Source organism: Bombina bombina, chromosome 2 (genome assembly GCF_027579735.1).
Source record: "Bombina bombina isolate aBomBom1 chromosome 2, aBomBom1.pri, whole genome shotgun sequence".
Classification (NCBI taxonomy): domain Eukaryota; kingdom Metazoa; phylum Chordata; class Amphibia; order Anura; family Bombinatoridae; genus Bombina; species Bombina bombina.
In genome coordinates, this window is record NC_069500.1 from 107,882,077 (window position 1) to 107,904,093 (window position 22,017).

The 22,017-nt window shown below is 41.2% G+C and overlaps 1 protein-coding gene across 1 annotated transcript in view; it reads left to right on the top strand.

Moving 5' to 3' along the window:
• The window catches only part of NIPBL (NIPBL cohesin loading factor), an 822,857-nt gene extending 812,162 nt beyond the window's left edge, over positions 1-10,695 (top strand). Inside the window, exons 45-46 of the mRNA XM_053699671.1 lie at positions 1,622-1,813; positions 9,406-10,695. Coding sequence (XP_053555646.1) covers positions 1,622-1,813; positions 9,406-9,768 — 555 coding nt within the window. The 3' untranslated portion in view covers positions 9,769-10,695. The remainder of the gene's footprint in view (positions 1-1,621; positions 1,814-9,405) is intronic.
• The last annotated feature ends 11,322 nt before the right edge of the window (positions 10,696-22,017 follow it).

The window sequence follows — 22,017 nt, forward strand, 5'->3', positions numbered from 1 at the left end:
CCAATCATTGAGAATCCCGAATTGCCTTATTATGCTCTAAGTAAGCGCATATGCGCGCCATACAGCCTGAGAACAGGTATTTTACACTTTGCATTAGAAAATGTCAGACTACGCACGCAACAAAGTTTGTCGGAACACCACAGGGAACTTTTCTCCTCTTGGTTACGATACCATCAGTTAGCACACTTTTTGTCACATAACAATCACAGAAATAATTTTATTAGGGATCTCACACCATTTGAACATCTGTGTATAAGTACTCACCCCCCAAAAAAAACTGATATCGAAGTTTTATATAAACTGCTTCTAATTCCTCCTGACGTATTAGGAAAATTAGGAAATTCAACTTAAACTATTGACCAGGTGGTATTATACCCCAGCAAGACTGCACCAGCTTTTTCGTTCAGCTAACGCTAAGTGCTGGAGAGGCTGTGGGGAGGTAGGCACACTTTTGCACATCTGGTGGTCATGCCCGAAGCTGGCAAGTTACTGGACGACGGTTATAACGGACATATCGAATAGACTGAATTTACAAATTCCAAATACTCCAGAAACAATCTTATTTGTACATCTCCCTAACGCTAATTCGGGTCACATTCGGGCCCTTCTTCTAATCATGCTCACAGGTGCTAAAAGGCTTATTCCTAAAAAATGGAAAACTAAAGATCCCCAACACTTGACGAGTGGCACTCTTCTGTGGAGGAGTTGTTAGTATTGGAAAGACTACATTACCTTAAAAGCAACCAATTGGCTATGTACGAAATGATGGCAGCTTGGAACGCTGATTCTCTAAGTTCCTCTGCTACTGTAAACAGCCTCCCTTAAATCTTACTCGTATTTTGTGCAATGAGAAATATATATATATATATATATATATATATATATATATAAAAATCACTCCCCCCCCCTCTTACTTCTCTTTTCTCATATTTCATATTCTTCCATCTAATCACCTTCCTCCTCCGGTGCACGTAGGTTTCTTAAAATATTTATGTTGATACAAATTTGTATAATTGTTCGTAAAAAAACAAAAAATGTTAAAATCACAAGCTTAATATGATCTTTGCACATGATGATAGTTTCAGAAATTTACTTCCTCAAATATGGATAATTACTGGAGAATGTTCTCTTTCTACCGTCTCATCCGAGATTGGACTATTGTTTTATGTAACCAAATGTCTGCATATATATATGTAATTTGTGAAATTTTGTTTAATAAAGCTTGCTTTCAAAAAAAAAAAAAAAAATGCCCATAATTCCTGGATATCTATATTAATAAAAAAAAAACTGTAGACACTGATTCTGGTTATTGAATTTTACTAAGTATAAAGAAACATTATCAGAAAAGAAGTCTCTAACATAAGTACATCCCCTCTTCAGGCGCAATAAAATATTTTTAATGTCCCTTCAAGTGAAATAGCCTTCTAGCCCTCAATGATTTTCATAGTCTGAACAAGAAAATGACTTAGACTCTGAATTGAATTAGATATATTTACATGGGTAATAACCCTGTTAGTCACAATTTCCTTGATCTTCCACAGTGGAATTTTAATTCCTTTACTAAACTGCTTCTTGCTATGTGGTGCACATTTATTATATATATCTTTTTTTTATCTAATAGTTTAAGCTGCTTATGGAGCATTTAGATCCTGATGAGGAAGAGGAGGAAGGAGAGGTGTCAGCTAGCACAGACGCCCGAAACAAGGCCATTACCTCTTTGCTTGGTGGGAACAGCCCTAAAAACAATGCAGCTGAAACTGAAGAGGAAGAGAGTGAAGGAGAGGAGAAAACAGCAACAGCACCAACGCCAGGGGTAAGCAATAAGCTAAATTGTATGTCTCACATTACTTAGCAACCTCTTAAGTACACTAAAATACTGTTATACCACTAGACATTTGCATGTAAACCATATTCTTGGCTCTGGACTAACAATTCAAAACATGAAATGTTTGCATTTTTCTGTATGTAGCTCATGGGGAATTTGGATGTGACATGAACTTGTGTGTACAGTTTTATTCAAGCTTTTGTCTTTCACTTCTCTTCCCCTACTGTGTGTATGAGTCTTGGTCTTTAAACTGAACCCCTGATCTTTCTGTTTTGGATTTCACCCTTGTGGTCTTTTGCTAGTTTTTGTTACCTTCTTGGCTAATGGTTCCCTGTTGCATTTCTACCAGCATCTTCTGAATACTCTTCCTTGTTTTTTCCTACTAATTTACATTGTATGCATGGCATTTGCCAATGTTTTTGGCTTTTTCTCTTTCTTATTGTATCTTGTGGATCTATGCGCGTATTTCTCTTGTTAAGTGTATCCAGTCCACGGATCATCCATTACTTATGGGATATTAACTCCTCCCCAACAGGAAGTGCAAGAGGATTCACCCAGCAGAGCTGCTATATAGCTCCTCCCCTAACTGCCATTACCAGTCATTCTCTTGCACCCAACGAATAGATAGGATGTGTGAGAGGACTTTGGTGATTATACTTAGTTTCATACCTTCAATCAAAAGTTTGTTATTTTATAATAGCACCGGAGTGTGTTATTCCTTCTCTGGTAGAATTTGAAGAAGAATCTACCTGAGTTTTTCTATGATTTTAGCCGGAGTAGTTAAGATCATATTGCTGTTTCTCGGCCATCTGAGGAGAGGTAAACTTCAGATCAGGGGACAGCGGGCAGATTAATCTGCAAAGAGGTATGTAGCAGCTTATTATTTTCTGACAATGGAATTGATGAGAAAATTCTGCCATACCGATATAATGTAAACTCAGCCTTAAATGCAGTAGCTGCAACTGGTATCAGGCTGTCATGTATGTATATTTTACACTTCAGTATTCTGGGGAATGGCACTTCACTGGAATTATACTGTATGCATAAAACTTTAGCCTAATTTGCAGGGACTAGCAACAGGCTTTTTAATAACACTCAATTTATTAATGTTAAACGTTTTTTGCTGGCATGTAAAATCGTTTAATTTTCTGAGGTACTGGGTGAAAAAATGTTTTGGGCACTATTTTTTTCCACTTGGCAGTCGTTTTATTTAATTTATGACAGTTTACTGATCTCTCTCACTGTTATGTGTGAGGGAGAGGGACCTTTTTTGGCGCTTTTGCTACGCATCAAAAAATTCAGTCAGAAGTTTATTGTCTTCCCTGCATGATCCGGTTCATCTCTACAGAACTCAGGGGTCTTCAAAACTTGTTTTGAGGGAGGTAATCACTCACAGCAGAGCTGTGAGATTGTAGTTGACTGTGATAAAAAAACGTTTATTTCTGTATTTTTTTTCTGCTATCAGGGTTAGTTATCCTTTGCTAATGGGAGCAATCCTTTGCTAAAATTGTGTTTTTTACAAAGATTTGATGCTATAACTTTTCAGTTTATTAATTTTCAACTGTCATAACTTTTTCTGTGCTTCTTATAGGCACAGTACGTTTTCATATTATAGTAAATTACTTGAAAAGTATTTCCAAGTTGCTAGTTTATTTGCTAGTGTGTTAAACATGTCTGATTCAGAGGAAGATATATGTGCTATATGTGCTAAAGCCAAAGTGGAGCCCAATAGAAATTTATGTACTAACTGTATTGATGCTACTTTAAATAAAAGTCAATCTGTACAAATTGAACATATTTCACCAAACAACGAGGGGAGAGTTATGCCGACTAACTCGCCTCACGTGTCAGTACCTGCATCTCCCGCTCGGGAGGTGCGTGATATTGTAGCGCCGAGTACATCTGGGCGGCCATTACAAATCACATTACAGGATATGGCTACTGTTATGACTGAAGTTTTGGCTAAATTACCAGAACTAAGAGGTAAGCGTGATCACTCTGGGGTGAGAACAGAGTGCGCTGATAATATTAGGGCCATGTCAGACACTGCGTCACAATTTGCAGAACATGAGGACGGAGAGCTTCATTCTGCGGGTGACGGTTCTGATCCAAACAAACTGGATTCAGATATTTCAAATTTTAAATTTAAGCTGGAAAACCTCCGTGTATTACTAGGGGAGGTGTTAGCGGCTCTGAATGATTGTAACACAGTTGCAATACCAGAGAAAATGTGTAGGTTGGATAAATATTTTGCGGTACCGGCGAGTACTGACGTTTTTCCTATACCTAAGAGACTTACTGAAATTGTTACTAAGGAGTGGGATAGACTCGGTGTGCCGTTCTCACCCCCTCCGATATTTAGAAAGATGTTTCCAATAGACGCCACCACACGGGACTTATGGCAAACGGTCCCTAAGGTGGAGGGAGCAGTTTCTACTTTAGCTAAGCGTACCACTATCCCGGTGGAGGATAGCTGTGCCTTTTCAGATCCAATGGATAAAAAGTTAGAGGGTTACCTTAAGAAAATGTTTGTTCAACAAGGTTTTATATTGCAACCTCTTGCATGCATTGCGCCTGTCACGGCTGCAGCAGCATTTTGGTTTGAGTCTCTGGAAGAGACACTTGAATCAGCTCCATTAGATGAGATTACACACAAGCTTAAAGCCCTTAAGTTAGCTAACTCATTTATTTCAGATGCCGTAGTACATTTAACTAAACTTACGGCTAAGAATTCCGGATTCGCCATTCAGGCACGCAGAGCACTGTGGCTAAAATCCTGGTCAGCTGACGTTACTTCTAAATCTAAATTGCTTAATATACCTTTCAAAGGGCAGACCTTATTCGGGCCCGGGTTGAAAGAAATTATCGCTGACATTACAGGAGGTAAAGGCCATGCCCTGCCTCAAGACAGAGCCAAACCTAAGGCTAGACAGTCTAATTTTCGTTCCTTTCGTAATTTCAAAGCAGGAGCAGCATCAACTTCCTCTGCACCAAAACAGGAAGGAGCTGTTGCTCGCTACAGACAAGGCTGGAGACCTAACCAGTCCTGGAACAAGGGCAAGCAGGCCAGGAAACCTGCTGCTGCCCCTAAGACAGCATGAATCGAGGGCCCCCGATCCGGGAACGGATCTAGTGGGGGGCAGACTTTCTCTCTTCGCCCAGGCTTGGGCAAGAGATGTCCAGGATCCCTGGGCGTTAGAGATCATATCTCAGGGATACCTTCTAGACTTCAAATTCTCTCCCCCAAGAGGGAGATTTCATCTGTCAAGGTTGTCAACAAACCAAATAAAGAAAGAGGCGTTTCTACGCTGCGTACAAGATCTTTTATTAATGGGAGTGATCCATCCGGTTCCGCGGCTGGAACAAGGACAAGGGTTTTACTCAAATCTGTTTGTGGTTCCCAAAAAAGAGGGAACTTTCAGGCCAATCTTGGATTTAAAGATCCTAAACAAATTCCTAAGAGTTCCATCGTTCAAAATGGAAACTATTCGGACAATTTTACCCATGATCCAAAAGGGTCAGTACATGACCACAGTGGATTTAAAGGATGCTTACCTTCACATACCGATTCACAAAGATCATTACCGGTATCTAAGGTTTGCCTTTCTAGACAGGCATTACTAGTTTGTAGCTCTTCCATTCGGATTGGCTACGGCTCCGAGAATCTTCACAAAGGTTCTGGGTGCTCTTCTGGCGGTACTAAGACCGCGAGGAATTGCGGTAGCTCCGTACCTAGACGACATTCTGATACAAGCTTCAAGCTTTCAAACTGCCAAGTCTCATACAGAGTTAGTACTGGCATTTCTAAGGTCGCATGGATGGAAGGTGAACGAAAAGAAGAGTTCTCTCTTTCCACTCACAAGAGTTCCCTTCTTGGGGACTCTTATAGATTCTGTAGAAATGAAGATTTACCTGACAGAAGACAGGTTAACAAAGCTTCAAAATGCATGCCGTGTCCTTCATTCCATTCAACACCCGTCAGTAGCTCAATGCATGGAGGTGATCGGCTTAATGGTAGCAGCAATGGACATAGTACCCTTTGCACGCCTACATCTCAGACCGCTGCAATTGTGCATGCTAAGTCAGTGGAATGGGGATTACTCAGACTTGTCCCCTACTCTGAATCTGGATCAAGAGACCAGAAATTCTCTTCTATGGTGGCTTTCTCGGCCACATCTGTCCAGGGGGATGCCATTCAGCAGGCCGGACTGGACAATTGTAACAACAGACGCCAGCCTACTAGGTTGGGGCGCTGTCTGGAATTCTCTGAAGGCTCAGGGACAATGGAATCAGGAGGAGAGTCTCCTACCAATAAACATTCTGGAATTGAGAGCAGTTCTCAATGCCCTTCTGGCTTGGCCCCAGTTAACAACTCGGGGGTTCATCAGGTTTCAGTCGGACAACATCACGACTGTTGCTTACATCAACCATCAGGGAGGGACAAGAAGCTCCCTAGCAATGATGGAAGTATCAAAGATAATTCGCTGGGCAGAGTCTCACTCTTGCCACCTGTCAGCAATCCACATCCCGGGAGTGGAGAACTGGGAGGCGGATTTCTTAAGTCGTCAGACTTTTCATCCGGGGGAGTGGGAACTTCATCCGGAGGTCTTTGCCCAAATACTTCGACGTTGGGGCAAACCAGAGACAGATCTCATGGCGTCTCGACAGAACGGCAAGCTTCCTCGTTACGGGTCCAGATCCAGGGATCCGGGAGCGGTTCTGATAGATGCTTTGACAGCACCTTGGACCTTCGGGATGGCTTATGTGTTTCCACCCTTCCCGATGCTTCCTCGATTGATTGCCAGAATCAAACAGGAGAGAGCATCAGTGATTCTAATAGCGCCTGCATGGCCACGCAGGACTTGGTATGCAGATCTAGTGGACATGTCATCCTGTCCACCTTGGTCGCTACCTCTGAAACAGGACCTTCTGATCCAGGGTCCCTTCAAACATCAAAATCTAATTTCTCTGAAGCTGACTGCTTGGAAATTGAACGCTTGATTTTATCAAAACGTGGTTTTTCTGAGTCAGTTATTGATACCTTAATACAGGCTAGGAAGCCTGTTACCAGAAAGATTTACCATAAGATATGGCGCAAATACTTATATTGGTGCGAATCCAAGAGTTACTCATGGAGTAAGGTTAGGATTCCGAGGATATTGTCTTTTCTACAAGAAGTTTTAGAAAAGGGTTTATCCGCTAGTTCCTTAAAGGGACAGATGTCCATTCTTTTACACAAATGTCTGTCAGAAGTTCCGGACGTTCAAGCTTTTTGTCAGGCTTTAGCTAGGATCAAGCCTGTGTTTAAAACTGTTGCTCCACCATGGAGTTTGAACTTAGTTCTTAATGTTTTACAGGGGGTTCCGTTTGAACCCCTTCATTCCATTGATATCAAGTTGTTATCTTGGAAAGTTCTGTTTTTAATGGCGATTTCCTCGGCTCGAAGAGTCTCTGAGTTATCTGCCTTACATTGTGATTCTCCTTATCTGATTTTTCATTCAGACAAGGTAGTTCTGCTTACTAAACCTGGGTTCCTACCTAAGGTGGTCACTAACAGGAATATCAATCAAGAGATTGTGGTTCCATCTTTGTGTCCTAATCCTTCTTCGAAAAAGGAACGTCTGCTACACAATCTAGATGTAGTCCGTGCCCTGAAATTTTATCTACAGGCAACTAAGGATTTTCGACAAACGTCTTCCCTGTTTGTCGTTTATTCTGGTCAGAGGAGAGGTCAAAAAGCTTCGGCTACCTCTCTCTCCTTTTGGCTTCGTAGCATAATACGGTTAGCCTATGAGACTGCTGGACAGCAGCCTCCTGAAAGAATTACAGCACATTCTACTAGAGCTGTGGCTTCCACTTGGGCCTTTAAGAATGAGGCTTCTGTTGAACAGATTTGCAAGGCTGCAACTTGGTCTTCTCTTCATACTTTTTCCAAATTTTACAAATTTGACACTTTTGCTTCTTCGGAGGCTGTTTTTGGGAGAAAGGTTCTTCAGGCAGTGGTTCCTTCCGTATAAAGAGCCTGCCTGTCCCTCCCGTCATCCGTGTACTTTAGCTTTGGTATTGGTATCCCATAAGTAATGGATGATCCGTGGACTGGATACACTTAACAAGAGAAAACATAATTTATGCTTACCTGATAAATTTATTTCTCTTGTAGTGTATCCAGTCCACGGCCCGCTCTGTCACTTTAAGGCAGGTAATTTTTCCATTAAACTACAGTCACCACTGCACCCTATGGTTTTCCTTTCTCTGCATGTTTTCGGTCGAATGACTGGTAATGGCAGTTAGGGGAGGAGCTATATAGCAGCTCTGCTGGGTGAATCCTCTTGCACTTCCTGTTGGGGAGGAGTTAATATTCCATAAGTAATGGATGATCCGTGGACTGGATACACTACAAGAGAAATACATTTATCAGGTAAGCATAAATTATGTTTTTAACCCCTCCACAGTTAGACTAAATGAGACATTGCATAACAATATTTTACTTGTAATTCCTAACTGTAGACTGGTTAAACTACACATTTTTGCTTATCACAGCACAAACAATGCTGATTTGAGATATTAAGTGACTAATTTCTGTGGTCTGAAGCATTAGTGGTTGGTAATCGGCTCCTCTTTATGCCTGCCTTTAATATTTAATATTTTTGGTTTGTTGTAACAAGCAGCCTTTTTACTTACCATGTCAACTTAGATTTATAAAGCTATGGACGATAGCATATTAATAAGCAAAGACTACTTGTTGAATTTATGTCAAGACATTTCTTTTGGCATTACAGCATAGTATATGATCACTGGCATTACAGCACAGTATATGATCACCTGCATTTAAAGCTGTTTAACACAGTTTTATTCTGTTTTAAAAAATATATGCTACGGTCCTCTCTCCATCCTTAAAATTTTTATATATTAAGCGTCTAATTAAACGTACTTGTAGATTACACAAAGTGCCATGTAATGTTAAAATGTACCTTTCATTGTTTGATTAAGCAACCTGAGATTTTGTAACAAGAAGAGATGTTTTTTTTTTAAAAAAAAATTATTTATTTTTTTGTGTGTGATAAGGGTTAAAATTTGTTTGACTGTTTGGTCCCTGTGCTGTGGCCTTTTTAATTGGGACTTTAGATTTTAACTTACTCAAGTTTTGCTGTGGGGTACGAAAGCATATTTTGTAGCCAGACTTAACCTTTATTACATCTTTTTTTGTAGAAAGGGTTTAGCGGAAAAGGCAAAAAAAAACGTAGAAATTGAGATTTATCCAAAGTAAAAAAAAGGTAATTTTAATTTAGATTTCCTCTTCTATTCTGTCCCTTTTTTCTTGTTATAATTTTTGTACCATTTTTTTTTTTATAATTTTTAATTTTCAACACAGTAGCAGTAAAGTCGGTGGTACAAGTTAAAGACCTGACACTCTCTAGGCACTTGCGGTTCTAATGTATTCCTCGGATTAGGATGTGTGTGTGTTTACTGAGAAATCCAAACCATGGTGCCTGGGGTTATAACTATTTGTTATGTCTTTTGCTTAATATTTCAAATTAAGATTTGCTGTTTTCTTCTTTTCCATGCCTGCCAATGTATAGCTAAGGAAATCAAAAAGGTTTTCTGACTCTTCAGAGGTGGCAGCTCAGAAGAAAGAAACTCTGGAAGCCCAGGATGTTATTGCTCTTTGTTGTCCAAAGTACAAGGATCGGCCACAGATTGCAAAAGTAGTACAGAAGACCAGCCATGGCTACAGTGTTCAATGGATGGCTGGCTCCTACAGTGGCACCTGGGCCGAGGCAAAACGCCGTGATGGCAGAAAACTGGTGCCTTGGGTAGACACTATAAAAGAGTCAGACATTATTTACAAAAAAATTCCTCTAACGAGCGGTAACAAGCTGACTAATAAAACTGCGCAGACTTTACGATCGCTGTATGCAGCCAAGGACGGGACTTCCAGCTAATAAATTTGTATATTTGCAGCCAAATTAACAGGAATTGAGAACACACACAAACTTGAAATCTCAGCATTCTTGCAAAAAATAAATAAATAAATCAGTTTTATGAAGAGTAAGAACGGAACTTACGCCGTTAGAAGGAAAATGTTTGGTAAACATTTTTGTGGGAGCTTCCTTCGCTGTTGTACAGCAGAAACTTCTCAGTTCATTTTTACTCCCACTGTATTATAGTTTAACAAAAATTGTTTATATCTTGAAGAAAACTTTCTGTTTAAAAAAAACAAACAAAAAAAATATAAAAATAAACAAGTGAATGTTGAAAATTAGTCTGTTAATGTTCTTAATAAAGTGTTCTTGGAGTTTAACCTAGCAGCGGATGGCTTTCTTTAGCTTAGCCCGGTTTCCAGGGAAGCTTTTTTTTCTCCAGGCTGTAAAGTGGCAGAATGCTCTGGATATATATAATTTATTACTTTGAAAAAAGCATGCAGTATCTATGACCTATCTGCAGGAGGAGGTTTTTTATGTAAATGTAGATTTTGATGTATTAGGTCACCCTGAAATTATACACGAAAAGGGATCCCCAGATAAACTGGTGGAGATAATACTGCAATAAATTTTTTTACTTCTTTCTTACTTGTCTGTTTCCATTTGAATTTTTTAATGTAAAGCTCTGTTTTAAATGATTATATTATTTTGCAGTCTTATGTAAATTTTAATATCAGTTGTTTTCAACACAAGGCATAAAATATTGTTTATACAATTTGTATAGACTGACCTCAAAGTAACTGGTATCTTTATTTTATCCCCTGTAAAGTTATAGACATAATTAATTCCTGATTTTATTGTATCCTAAGATATTTAGTGTTAACTATGATTTAGCACTGTGCCAAACACATTTTCAGAATGTTTGATATAAAAAGAAACTATAGTTTATTCCTTGTATGTTTCGATTTCTTTCATTTTTTTTTATTTTAACCAAATAATTTGAGATGTTAAACGATATGTGTTGTGTTTACCTGTAGTGTCATATGTTTCTTGCCTACAAAAGTTTAATCCTTAACTACATACATTTTGGTACTTTAAGTGTACCTTTTAAGTCATTTGGAAAAAAAATTGTACTTTACTAGTAGATATCCTAGCAGGATAGTTTTTAACAATCATATTAGTTTTATTATAAGTACCTATGAATAACTAACTTTGGAATAATTTTTTCTTTCCTAAGATATGGTGAGTCCACGGCATTATCAATTACTGTTAGGAATATAACTCCTGGCCAGCAGGAAAAGGCAAAGAGCACCACAGCCAAGCTGTTAAGTGATAAGTAAGTGGGAAAGGAATTGATACTTAACAGCTTGACTGTGGTGCTCTTTGCCTCCTCCTGCTGGCCAGGAGTGATATTCCCAACAGTAATTGATGCCGTGGACTCACCATATCCGGAAAGAAATTTATCAGGTAAGCATAAATTTTGTTTTTCCCTCCACTACACACTGGTAATAAAGGGATATGAAATGCATTTTTATATATTTCCATAGTGTATATTTACATTTAAATTGGGTAGTACTTTTCTAATGGTCTACATGGAAAATTAATGTTCAACAGTGTTGTTTTGCCATCCAAGAAAACATCCTTTAAAAAGCCACTTATTTACTGTACAAAACTGTCAAATGATACAGAGTTATGGATCCTATGGTATGCACTATAATTTCTCCAGGGAAGTCGAATCTGCAATTTTCAGGGTTAAATTACATGAAAAGCATACAAAATAAATGTTTTGCAGGTATAATGAAAATGTTATACGTAATTAAGTTCCAGGTTTTATGTCCCTTTAATTCCTTTCTGATGCTACAGTACACTACCCTATGCACATTGCTGCTTAATTTTAAGTCACTTGGGTATAATTAGCGAACAAGATAGAAACAAATGCAGCTTCATGTACTCAGTACAAATATGGACAACACATTCTGAAAAAAAAATTTCTTAGCTGATGAGATCCCATAGCTTCATAACATGTGGGGTATATTCCAGCCTTTCAGGAGGAGGTCAAAAACCCTCACAAAGTTTTAGCCCCTTACACCTCCTCTCCAGTTTTTTCTTGGCCTCTGAGAAGAGAGGTGGAAGATTTCAGAGGTGTTCTACCAAGAGTTTCATATGATTTGTCGGCTCAGACCTGACTTGGGACCCAGTACCCCTAGGCAACTTCACTCCAAGAAGATATAAGAAGACTAAGTGAAACAGGAGTGAGGATTACCTGCTGTTATGTGCTTTCCATAACCCTAGTGGGTAATCTTACGGCCATAACTGCCCTCAGTATCCTCTGCAGTATAGTTACTTGCACTGGATGGGCGCTGGGTTGCTGGATCAGCAACCTGTGAGGGAAAAAGGCCTCAGCATGCTTGTAAGACACAGTGGAGTGCTTCAGTCCAGGTAAGTGATTCAGACACTACACAGCACAGGAGCTATACAATAGTACTCTCCTTACAGGTACTACATAGCTGGGGTCACAGCCTTACACCTTGGGTGCTTGACCTAGGTGTTTAACATATTAATTTGGGGAGGCACAGGATAGTTCTTATCTATCATGCTTAAGACTCCTTAGCAGCTCAATTCATCCATTACTTGTGGGATATTATCCTCCTGCTAACAGGAAGTGGCAAAGAGCACCACAGCAGAGCTGTCTATATAGCTCCTCCCTTAGCTCCACGCCCCAGTCATTCTCTTTGCCTACTCTAAGTACTAGGAAGGGTAAAGTGAAAGAGGTGATAAAATGTTAGTTTTTATTTTCTTCAAGCAAGAGTTTTTTATTTTAAATGGTACCGGTGTGTACTATTTACTCTCAGGCAGCAGATGGATGAAGACTTCTGCCTGGAGGCTGATGATCTTAGCAATTGTCACTAAGATCCAGAGTAGTTCCCACAGAAGGGCTGAGGGGTACAAGAAACTTCAGTGTGAGGAACGTTTTCATGCTATATAGCAGTGAGGTATTTTCAGTCATTTTTTCTGGAGAGACTGTGGTATTTCAGAAAGTCTGACAGTATCCCCATGAGGGTAAGGGTAAGCAGTAATCCTAAGAGATATAGAAGGGTATTACTAAGCTTGCATAAGGGGCTAATAAAAAATGGTTGACACTGAGTTTTGAATGTTTGTGGGCAAACGTTTTGTGAACTGGGAGTACTAATAACGTTTTTTGGAGACTTTATTGAGGGTACAATTGGCTTCTTTTTTGGGTCTCAGAACCCACATGGCTAGTTTGGAACCGCTCTGGTGCGGTTCATTTAGGCTGACAAAACATCGAGGAGATGGGCGGAGCCTTTTTTCGCGCCTCAGATGCGCAGTTGTATTTACAAAGCAAGCAGCAAGCTCCAACTCCGGAGGGCCCTTGTGGTAGTGTTGGGCCAAATTGAAGCTTTAACCCCATTTTTCCAATCAATGAGGGCAGGTAGGCGCCACAGCAGGGCTGTGGCGAGGTGCAGGGGATGTTTTTTCCGGATTTAGGCCTTAACTATCCGTTTTTCACAATAAAGGGTTAAGTGTTTCTTTTTCTTGTGGGGCAAACTTAACTGCATAAATTGAATCTTATATCTAAAATTTGAAACGATTGGTGTATTTTAAAGCAGTTTTGCAGAACGTGTATGCTTTTTTTCTCTTAAAGGCGCAGTACCGTTTTTTAAGATTATTTTTTCACTAAATAAAGTGTTTTCAATCTTGTTTGTGGTCATTACTAGCCTGTTCAACATGTCTGACATTGAGGAAAGCCAAGGTTCAGTGTGTTTAGAAGCCATTGTGGAACCCCCACTTAGAATGTGTCCCTCGTGCACTGAAAGGTCAATAAATTGCAAAGAACATATTTTAGCTACTAAAAGTATGTCGCAGGATGATTCTCAGTCAGAAGGGAATCAGGTTATGCCATCTAATTCCCCCCAAGTGTCACAACTATTAACGCCCGCACAAGCGACGCCAAGTACTTCTAGTGCGTCTAATTCTTTCACCCTGCAAGATATGGCCGCAGTTATGAATACTACCCTCACAGAAGTTTTATCTAAGCTGCCTGGGTTGCAAGGAAGCGCAGTAGGTCTGGGGTGAGAGTAAATGCTGAGCCCTCTGACGCTTTATTAGCCATATTTAATGTACCCTCACAATGTTCTGAGTTGGGGGTGAGGGATTTGCTGTCTGAGGGAGAGATTTCTGATTCAGGAAAGATGTTCCCTCAGACAGACTCAGATCTGACGGCTTTTAAATTTAAACTAGAACACCTCCGCTTGTTCAGGGAGGTTTTAGCGACTGGATGATTGTGACCATATTGTAGTTCCAGAGAAATTGTGTAAAATGGACAGATATCTGGAGGTTCCTGCCTACACTGATGTTTTTCCGGTCTCTAAGAGGATTTCGGACATTGTTACTAAGGAGTGGTATAGACCAGGTATTCCGTTCTCTCCCCCTCCTACTTTTAAGAAAATGTTTCCCATATCAGACACCATGCGGGATTCGTGTCAGACGGTCCCTAAGGTGGAGGGAGCTATTTCTACCCTGGCTAAGCGTACAACTATACCTATTAAGGACAGTTGTGCTTTCAAGGATCCTATGGATAAAAAATTAGAGGATCTCCCAAAGAAAATATTTATTCATAAGGGTTTTCTTCTGCAACCTGTAGCGTGCATTGTTCCTGTAACTACTGCAGCTGCTTTTTGGTTCGAGGCTCTGGAGGAGGCTCTTCAGGTTGAGACCCCATTAGATGATATTCTGGATAGAATTAGGGCTCTCAAGCTAGCTAATTCTTTCATTACAGATGCCGCTTTTCAACTGGCTAAATTAGCGGCAAAGAATTCAGGTTTTGCCATTTTAGCGCGTAGAGTGTTATGGCTTAAGTCCTGGTCTGCTGATGTGTCATCAAAATCTAAGCTTTTAGCCATCCCTTTCAAAGGTAAGACCCTATTTGTGCCTGAACTGAAAGAGATCATTTCAGATATCACTGGAGGAAAAGGCCATGCCCTTCTCAGGATAAGACAAATAAGATGAAGACCAAACAAAATAATTTTCGTTCCTTTCGAAACTTCAAAGGTGGTCCCTCTACCTCTTCCCCTGCTGCAAAACAAGAGGGGAATTTTGCTCAATCCAAGTCAGTCTGGAGACCTAACCAGACTTGGAACAAAGGTAAACAGGCCAAGAAGCCCGCTGCTGCCACCAAGACAGCATGAAGGGGTAGCCCCCGATCCGGAACCGGATCTATTAGGGGGCAGGCTTTCTCTCTTTGCTCAGGCTTGGGCAAGAGATGTTCAGGACTCCTGGGCTTTAGAAATCGTAACCCAGGGGTATCTTCTAGATTTCAAAGATTCTCCTCCAAGGGGGAGATACCATCTTTCTCAATTGTCTGTAAACCAGACAAAAAGAGAGGCATTCTAACGCTGTGTAGAAGACCTATATACCATGGGAGTGATCTGCCCAGTTCCGAAAACAGGACAGGGGCAGGGCTTTTACTCCAATCTGTTTGTGGTTCCCAAAAAAGAGGGAACCTTCAGACCAATTTTAGATCTCAAGATCCTAAACAAATTCCTCAGAGTCCCATCCTTCAAGATGGAGACCATTCGGACTATTTTACCAATGATCCAGGAGGGTCAATATATGACCACCGTGGACTTAAAGGATGCGTATCTACACATCCCTATCCACAAAGATTATCACCAGTTCCTCAGGTTTGCCTTTCTGGACAAGCATTACCAGTTTGTGGCTCTTCCCTTTGGGTTGGCCACAGCTCCCAGAATTTTCACAAAGGTGCTAGGGTCTCTTCTGGCGGTTCTAAGGCCGCGGGGCATAGCAGTGGCGCCTTATCTGGACGATACCTTAATTCAGGCGTCAACTTTCCAACTAGCCAAATCTCACACGGACATCGTGTTGGCTTTTCTGAGATCTCACGGGTGGAAGGTGAACGTAGAGTTCACTTACCCCTCTTACAAGAGTTTCATTCCTGGGAACTCTGATAGATTCGGTGGACATGAAAATTTTTCTGACGGAGGTCAGGAAATCAATGATTTTAACCACCTGCCGAGCTCTTCATTCCATTCCTCGGCTGTCACTGGCTCAGTGTATGGAGGTAATCGGACTAATGGTAGCGGCAATGGACATAGTTCCGTTTGCTCGCTTGCATCTCATACCACTGCAACTATGCATGCTCAAACAGTGGAATGGGGATTATGCAGATTTATCTCCTCAGATAAATCTGGATCAAGAGACCAGAGACTCTCTTCTTTGGTGGTTGTCACAGGATCATCTGTCCCATGGAATTTGGTTCCGCAGGCCAGCATGGGTCATAGTGACGACGGACGCCAGCCTATTGGGCTGGGGTGCAGTCTGGAATTCCATGAAAGCACAGGGTGTGTGGACTCAGGAGGAGGCTCTCCTTCCGACAAATATTGTAGAACTGAGAGCGATATTCAACGCGCTTCAGGCATGACCTCAGCTGGCTTCGGCCAGATTCATAAGATTTTAGTCGGACAACATCACGACTGTAGCATATATCAATCATCAGGGGGGAACAAAGAGTTCTCTAGCGATGATAGAGGTTACCAAAATAATTCAATGGGTAGAGACTCACTCTTGCCATCTATCAGCAATCTATATCCCAGGAGTGGAGAACTGGGAAGCGGATTTTCTAAGTCGTCAGACTTTTCATCCGGGGGAGTGGGAACTCCATCCGGAGGTGTTTGCACAATTGATTCATCAATGGGGCACTCCAGCATTGGATCTGATGGCGTCTCGTCAGAACGCCAAACTTACTTGTTACAGGTCCAGATCAAGGGATCCTCAAGCAGTACTGATAGATGCTCTAGCAGTACCCTAGTCGTACAACCTGGCTTATGTGTTTCCACCATTTCCTCTCCTTCCTCGTTTGATTGCCAGAATCAAACAGGAGAGAGCTTCGGTGATTTTGATAGCACCTGCGTGGCCACGCAGTACTTGGTATGCAGACCTGGTGGACATGTAATCTCTTCCACCATGGACTCTGCCACTGAGACAGGACTTTCTGATTCAAGGTCTCTTCCAGCATCCAAATCTAGTTTCTCTGCGGCTGACTGCCTGGAGATTGAACGCTTGATTTTATCCAAGCGGGGATTCTCTGAGTCTGTCATAGATACCTTGATTCAGGCTCTAAAGCCTGTCACTAGGAAGATTTATCATAAGATATGGCGTAAATATCTTTATTGGTGCGAATCCAAAGGCTACTCATGGATTAAGATCAGGATTCCTAGGATTTTGTTCTTTCTCCAAGAAGGATTGGAGAAGGGGCTATCAGCTAGTTCCCTAAAGGGACAGATATCTGCTTTATCAATTTTACTACACAAGATGTTCCAGATGTTCCTAAAGTTCTTCAAGGGGTTCCGTTTGAACCTATGCATTCCATAGATATTAAACTTCTATCTTGGAAAGTTCTGTTTTTAGTTGCTATCTCTTCGGCTCGAAGAGTTTCTGAACTATCTGCATTGCAATGCGTCTCGCCTTATCTTGTTTTCCATGCTGATAAGGTGGTTTTGCGTACCAAACCTGGATTCCTTCCTAAGGTTGTTACCAATAAGAATATTAATCAGGAAATTGTGGTTCCTTCTCTGTGTCCTAATCCTTCCTCTAAGAAGGAGCGTCTGTTGCACAACCTGGACGTGGTTCGTGCTTTAAAATTTTACTTGCAAGCGACCAAAGATTTCCGTCAAACATCTTCTTTGTTTGTTGTCTATTCTGTAAAACGTAGAGGTAAAAAAGCTACGGCTACCTCTCCTTTTGGCTGAAAAGCATCATCCATTTGGCATATGAGACTGCTGGACAGCAGCCTCCTGAAAGAATTACAGCTTACTCTACTAGAGCGGTGGCTTCCACATGGGCTTTTAAAAATGATGCTTCTGTTGAACAGATTTGTAAGGCTGCGACTTGGTCTTCGCTTCATACCTTTTACAAATTTTATACTTTTGCTTCTTCAGAGGCTATTTTTGGGAGAAAAGTTCTTCAAGCAGTGGTGCCTTCTGTTTAGCCATCTGTCTTGTCCCTCCCGTTCATCCGTGTCCTGTAGCTTTGGTATTGTATCCCACAAGTAATAGATGAATCCGTGAACTCATCGTACCTTATAGAAGAAAAGTAAATTTATGCTTACCTGATAAATTAATTTCTTCTATGGTACGACGAGTCCACGGCCCGCCCTGTCATTTTAAGACAGATTATATTATTTGATTTTAAACTTCAGTCACCTCTGCACCTTTTAGTTTCTCCTTTTTCTTCCTGTACCTTCGGTCGAATGACTGGGGAGTGGAGCTAAGGGAGGAGCTATATAGACAGCTCTGCTGTGGTGCTCTTTGCCACTTCCTGTTAGCAGGAGGATAATATCCCACAAGTAATGGATGAATCTGTGGACTCGTCGTACCATAGAAGAAATTAATTTATCAGGTAAGCATAAATTTACTTTTTTTGCAGTTATCAATTAGATCTCACAGTGCAGTTGGGCAGGAGGGCAGGAGGACAGAAAGGGGCCTTGGGAGAGGTGTTTTTTTTTTTTGTTTTTTTTTTTTTTTTTACCATTTTACATTTTTTAAAGTTTTTAATGTCTTGGGCCTGCATATTTTTATGGTAAGCTCTCTCCTTGGCAACCTTTTTCACTTCCCTGCTTCAGCTCAGCTACTTTGAATATGATCTGTTAGATCTAAGGCATTTTGGTGTTTTATTCTGGCAAGTTTAACCCTTTTCCCTGTTGGTAAGAGGTGCTAGGTGTGGATGGTTTTCTTTGCTACTTAATTTCCTTCCTAAGATAGGGAGAGTCCACAGCTTTATTCCTTACTGTTGGGAAATACACCACCTGGCCACCAGGAGGAGGCAAAGACACCCCAGCCAAAGGCTTAAATATCCCTCCCACTTCCTCATTACCCCAGTCATTCTTTGCCTTTCGTCACGTTAGGAGGTAATAATACAATACCAGCAGCACTGTGAACTTGAGATACAAATACTCAGCTTTATTCCAGCTTTAGTCCATGTCAGGAGCGCTGCTCTAAGACTGTCACACTTGAGAGGCTGTGTTCTGTTCCACAACATGGATCCTGGAGGTAAGATCGTTTGATTTTTTTACACATAACATAACAGGGTCACAGTGTGGCTCCTTTATACCTTGATATAATCCAGGGTTAATATCCTCTGACGGGGGGTTTATTGAACAGTTGGGGTTAATTAGTGTTTTAATTATTTACATGCTGCTTTGTGTGATTTTATTTTCTGGGCTCATAGACTGTGTTTTGGGCTGGGACAAACAGGTTTCACTTCCGTTTTTGGAAGTGTTGCACAGCTCCTATTAACTTGCTGTACTTTTCATAGCATGTGGACTATGTTCATTTCCTCCATTCCTGCTAAGGCTTGAACCTAAGGAGAGCGTTTCCTATGTTAACTGTCTGGGTCTAGGAGGTGGTGAGTGCCCCAGCCATTGGGAGTATAAAGGTGCAGTTTTCTATAATAAAAACGTTTTTATGTACGTCTTTCTGTGGGTATAAACTGAGCTATGGAGGACTCTGATATGTTAGAAGGTACTCCTTCTGTATTAAATCATACCTGTTTATATTGTGAGGAGGCCGTAGTTTTCCCGCCCACTCAGTTATGTTCCACATGCCTTAACACCGTTATAAAGTCTAAGAAGGGAGACAAGCCTGCTAAGGCTCTTAGTCCCTCTGAGCCGTCTACCTCTCAGGACTCGGCGTCCCGTGAGATTACTACCCTTGCTACATTATCCACTCCACATGCAGTTCCCCGTAGCACATCTAATCTTCCATCCGGAGGGGGCCTTCTTCCTGTGGACTTTGGCACGCAGTCACATACGGCGGTCCCTGCGGCCCTCAGTGCATTACCTCGCTCTAAAAAACGCAAGAGAAAGGTTAAACACAACTCTCCTGACCCGGAGTCATCTAAATATTTATCGGATTTAGCTATTATGTCCCAGTTATCTGTTGATGAGTTAACTTCTATAGCTTCAGAGGGTGAACTTTTTGGGTCGGAGTCCTTAGCATCTAAGCCTCCTGCTGTGAAGGAACCGTCCTTTAGATTTTAAATTGAGCACTTGCGTTTTTTATTAAAGGAGGTTCTGTCTACGTTAGAGGTTCCAGAGGCTGCACTGCCTGAAGAACCTATGATACCTTAGACAGACAATTAGACAGAGATTACGAACACAGGAAAGTTCCTTTGACTTTTCCTGTGCCGGTTAAGAACGGCGAACATTATTAAGAACCAATGGGAAAGAATTGGTTCTTCCTTTTCCCCCTCGTCTTCTTTAAAAAGTTGTTCCAGGACTCTCAACTGGAATTGTGGGGCTTCATTACTGTAGTGGATGGTGCTAAACGTACTACTATACCTCTTAAGGATAGTTCTTCGTTCATGGAGCCAATGGATAAGTTAATGGAAACCTTTATATGAGAGCTGTTTCAACATACTGGATTTTTGTTTCAACCGGAGTATCTAAGGGATACAAGATAGGCGTCAAATCTCATCCGCCAAGGGACAGATTCCTTCTCTCGAATCTGTCTACCAGACCAGAAAAGAGGGATGCTTTTCTAAGGTGCGTTCGTGATCTATCCGCCTTAGGAGTTATCCCGGTGCCTATCGAAGAAAGAGGTTTGGGGTTTTATTCAAACCTTTTCATGGTCCCAAAGGAGGAGGGAACTTTCCGCCCAATTCTGAACCTAAAGTGCTTAAACAAATTTCTCAGTGTCCCTTCAAGATGGAGATAAGGTCCATCCTTTCTTTAATTCAGGAAGGCCAGTTTATGACCACTATAGATCTGAAAGACGTTCATTGCTCTTCCGTTTGGCCTAGCTACTGCTCCAAGAATCTTTAAGAAGGTCCTGGGGGCTCTTCTAGTCGTTGACAGAACTCAGGGTATTGCAGTAGACCCATACTTGGACGATATTCTGCTGCAAGCACCATCCTTTCCTCTTGCGGAAGAATTCTGAGTCCCTTCTCAGTCTTCTTCAATCACATGGATGGAAGATAAACTTGGAAAATAGTTCTCTTATCCCACGTACCAGGGTGGAATTCCTGGGTACTATATTAGACTCCATATCCATGAGTATATTTCTAACAATTCCTGGGTACTATATTAGACTCCATATCCATGAGGATATTTCTAACAGACCAGAGACGTTGCAAGCTAACTTTGGCATGTCTTGCCCTCAGGACCTCCTTGAGTCCCTCTGTGGCTGTGTATGGAGGTGAGTGGCCTCATGGTGTCCTGCATGGACATCATTCCTTTTGCAAGGTTCCGTCTCAGACCTTTGCAACTGTGCATGCTGAGGCAGTGGAACGGCGATCATTCAGATCTGTTTCAACAGATTGTATTAGAGCCACCAAGTGAGCGATTCTCTCAACCGGCTGTCTGTCCAGATCTGTCCCGAGGGACATGCTTCTTAAAGGGCCACTGTAAGTAAATATTTTCTATGCCTGTTACTAACCAACTACCCCAAATGCGCTTTTTTCCAATTTTTACCAAGCATATCGTATATCAGAAATCTTGTCTGCAAATTTGTTTTCCAAACCCACTCTGTGGGTATCCTTTGGTCCGTACCAATCCGTTTACAATACCTAGGTTTCAAAATGGTGCTTTAAATTTGGTCTGCGCAAGTTTGTGCAACGACACCGCAAACGTCACTCCCTGGAAGACCTGGAAAAGAGTAGAACATTGTAATTGTTTGTAGGTAACTTTGTCTTCAATAGGTCATATTGCGCATTAGAGCCGCTTTTAAACGCATGCGTATTGGGAACGTATAGGTAGATAATGAGATGCAAATAAACCCAATTTCATTGGTTTAGGTATTTTAAACACGCAGTGCCAAAAATAGTGGGCAGGATAACGTGACATCATCAGCGAATAAAAGATATAAAGTTATGAAGCTTTGTTTTGGAGAAAATATAGGCCAGTAGGTTTTAATTAATGGTTATTAATGTTTAATATGTTAGTTGTTTGGCTTAACAATAACAGCCCGTAATCCTTTAAGACCATCCTGGGAGATTGTGACTACGAACGCAAGCCTATGTGGATGGGGAGCTGTTTGGGTTGCCAGGAAGGCACAGGGGTTGTGGACTCAGGAATATTTTGGAACAATGGGCAATCTTCAAGGCCTTGAAGGCTTGGCCACTTCTGAGTCCGTCCCAGTTTATAAGATTCCATCAGTGGCTTACATCAACCATCAGGGGGGAATGAGAAGTTCCTTGGCAATGAAGGAAGTATCTCAAATTCTGGAGTGGGCAGAG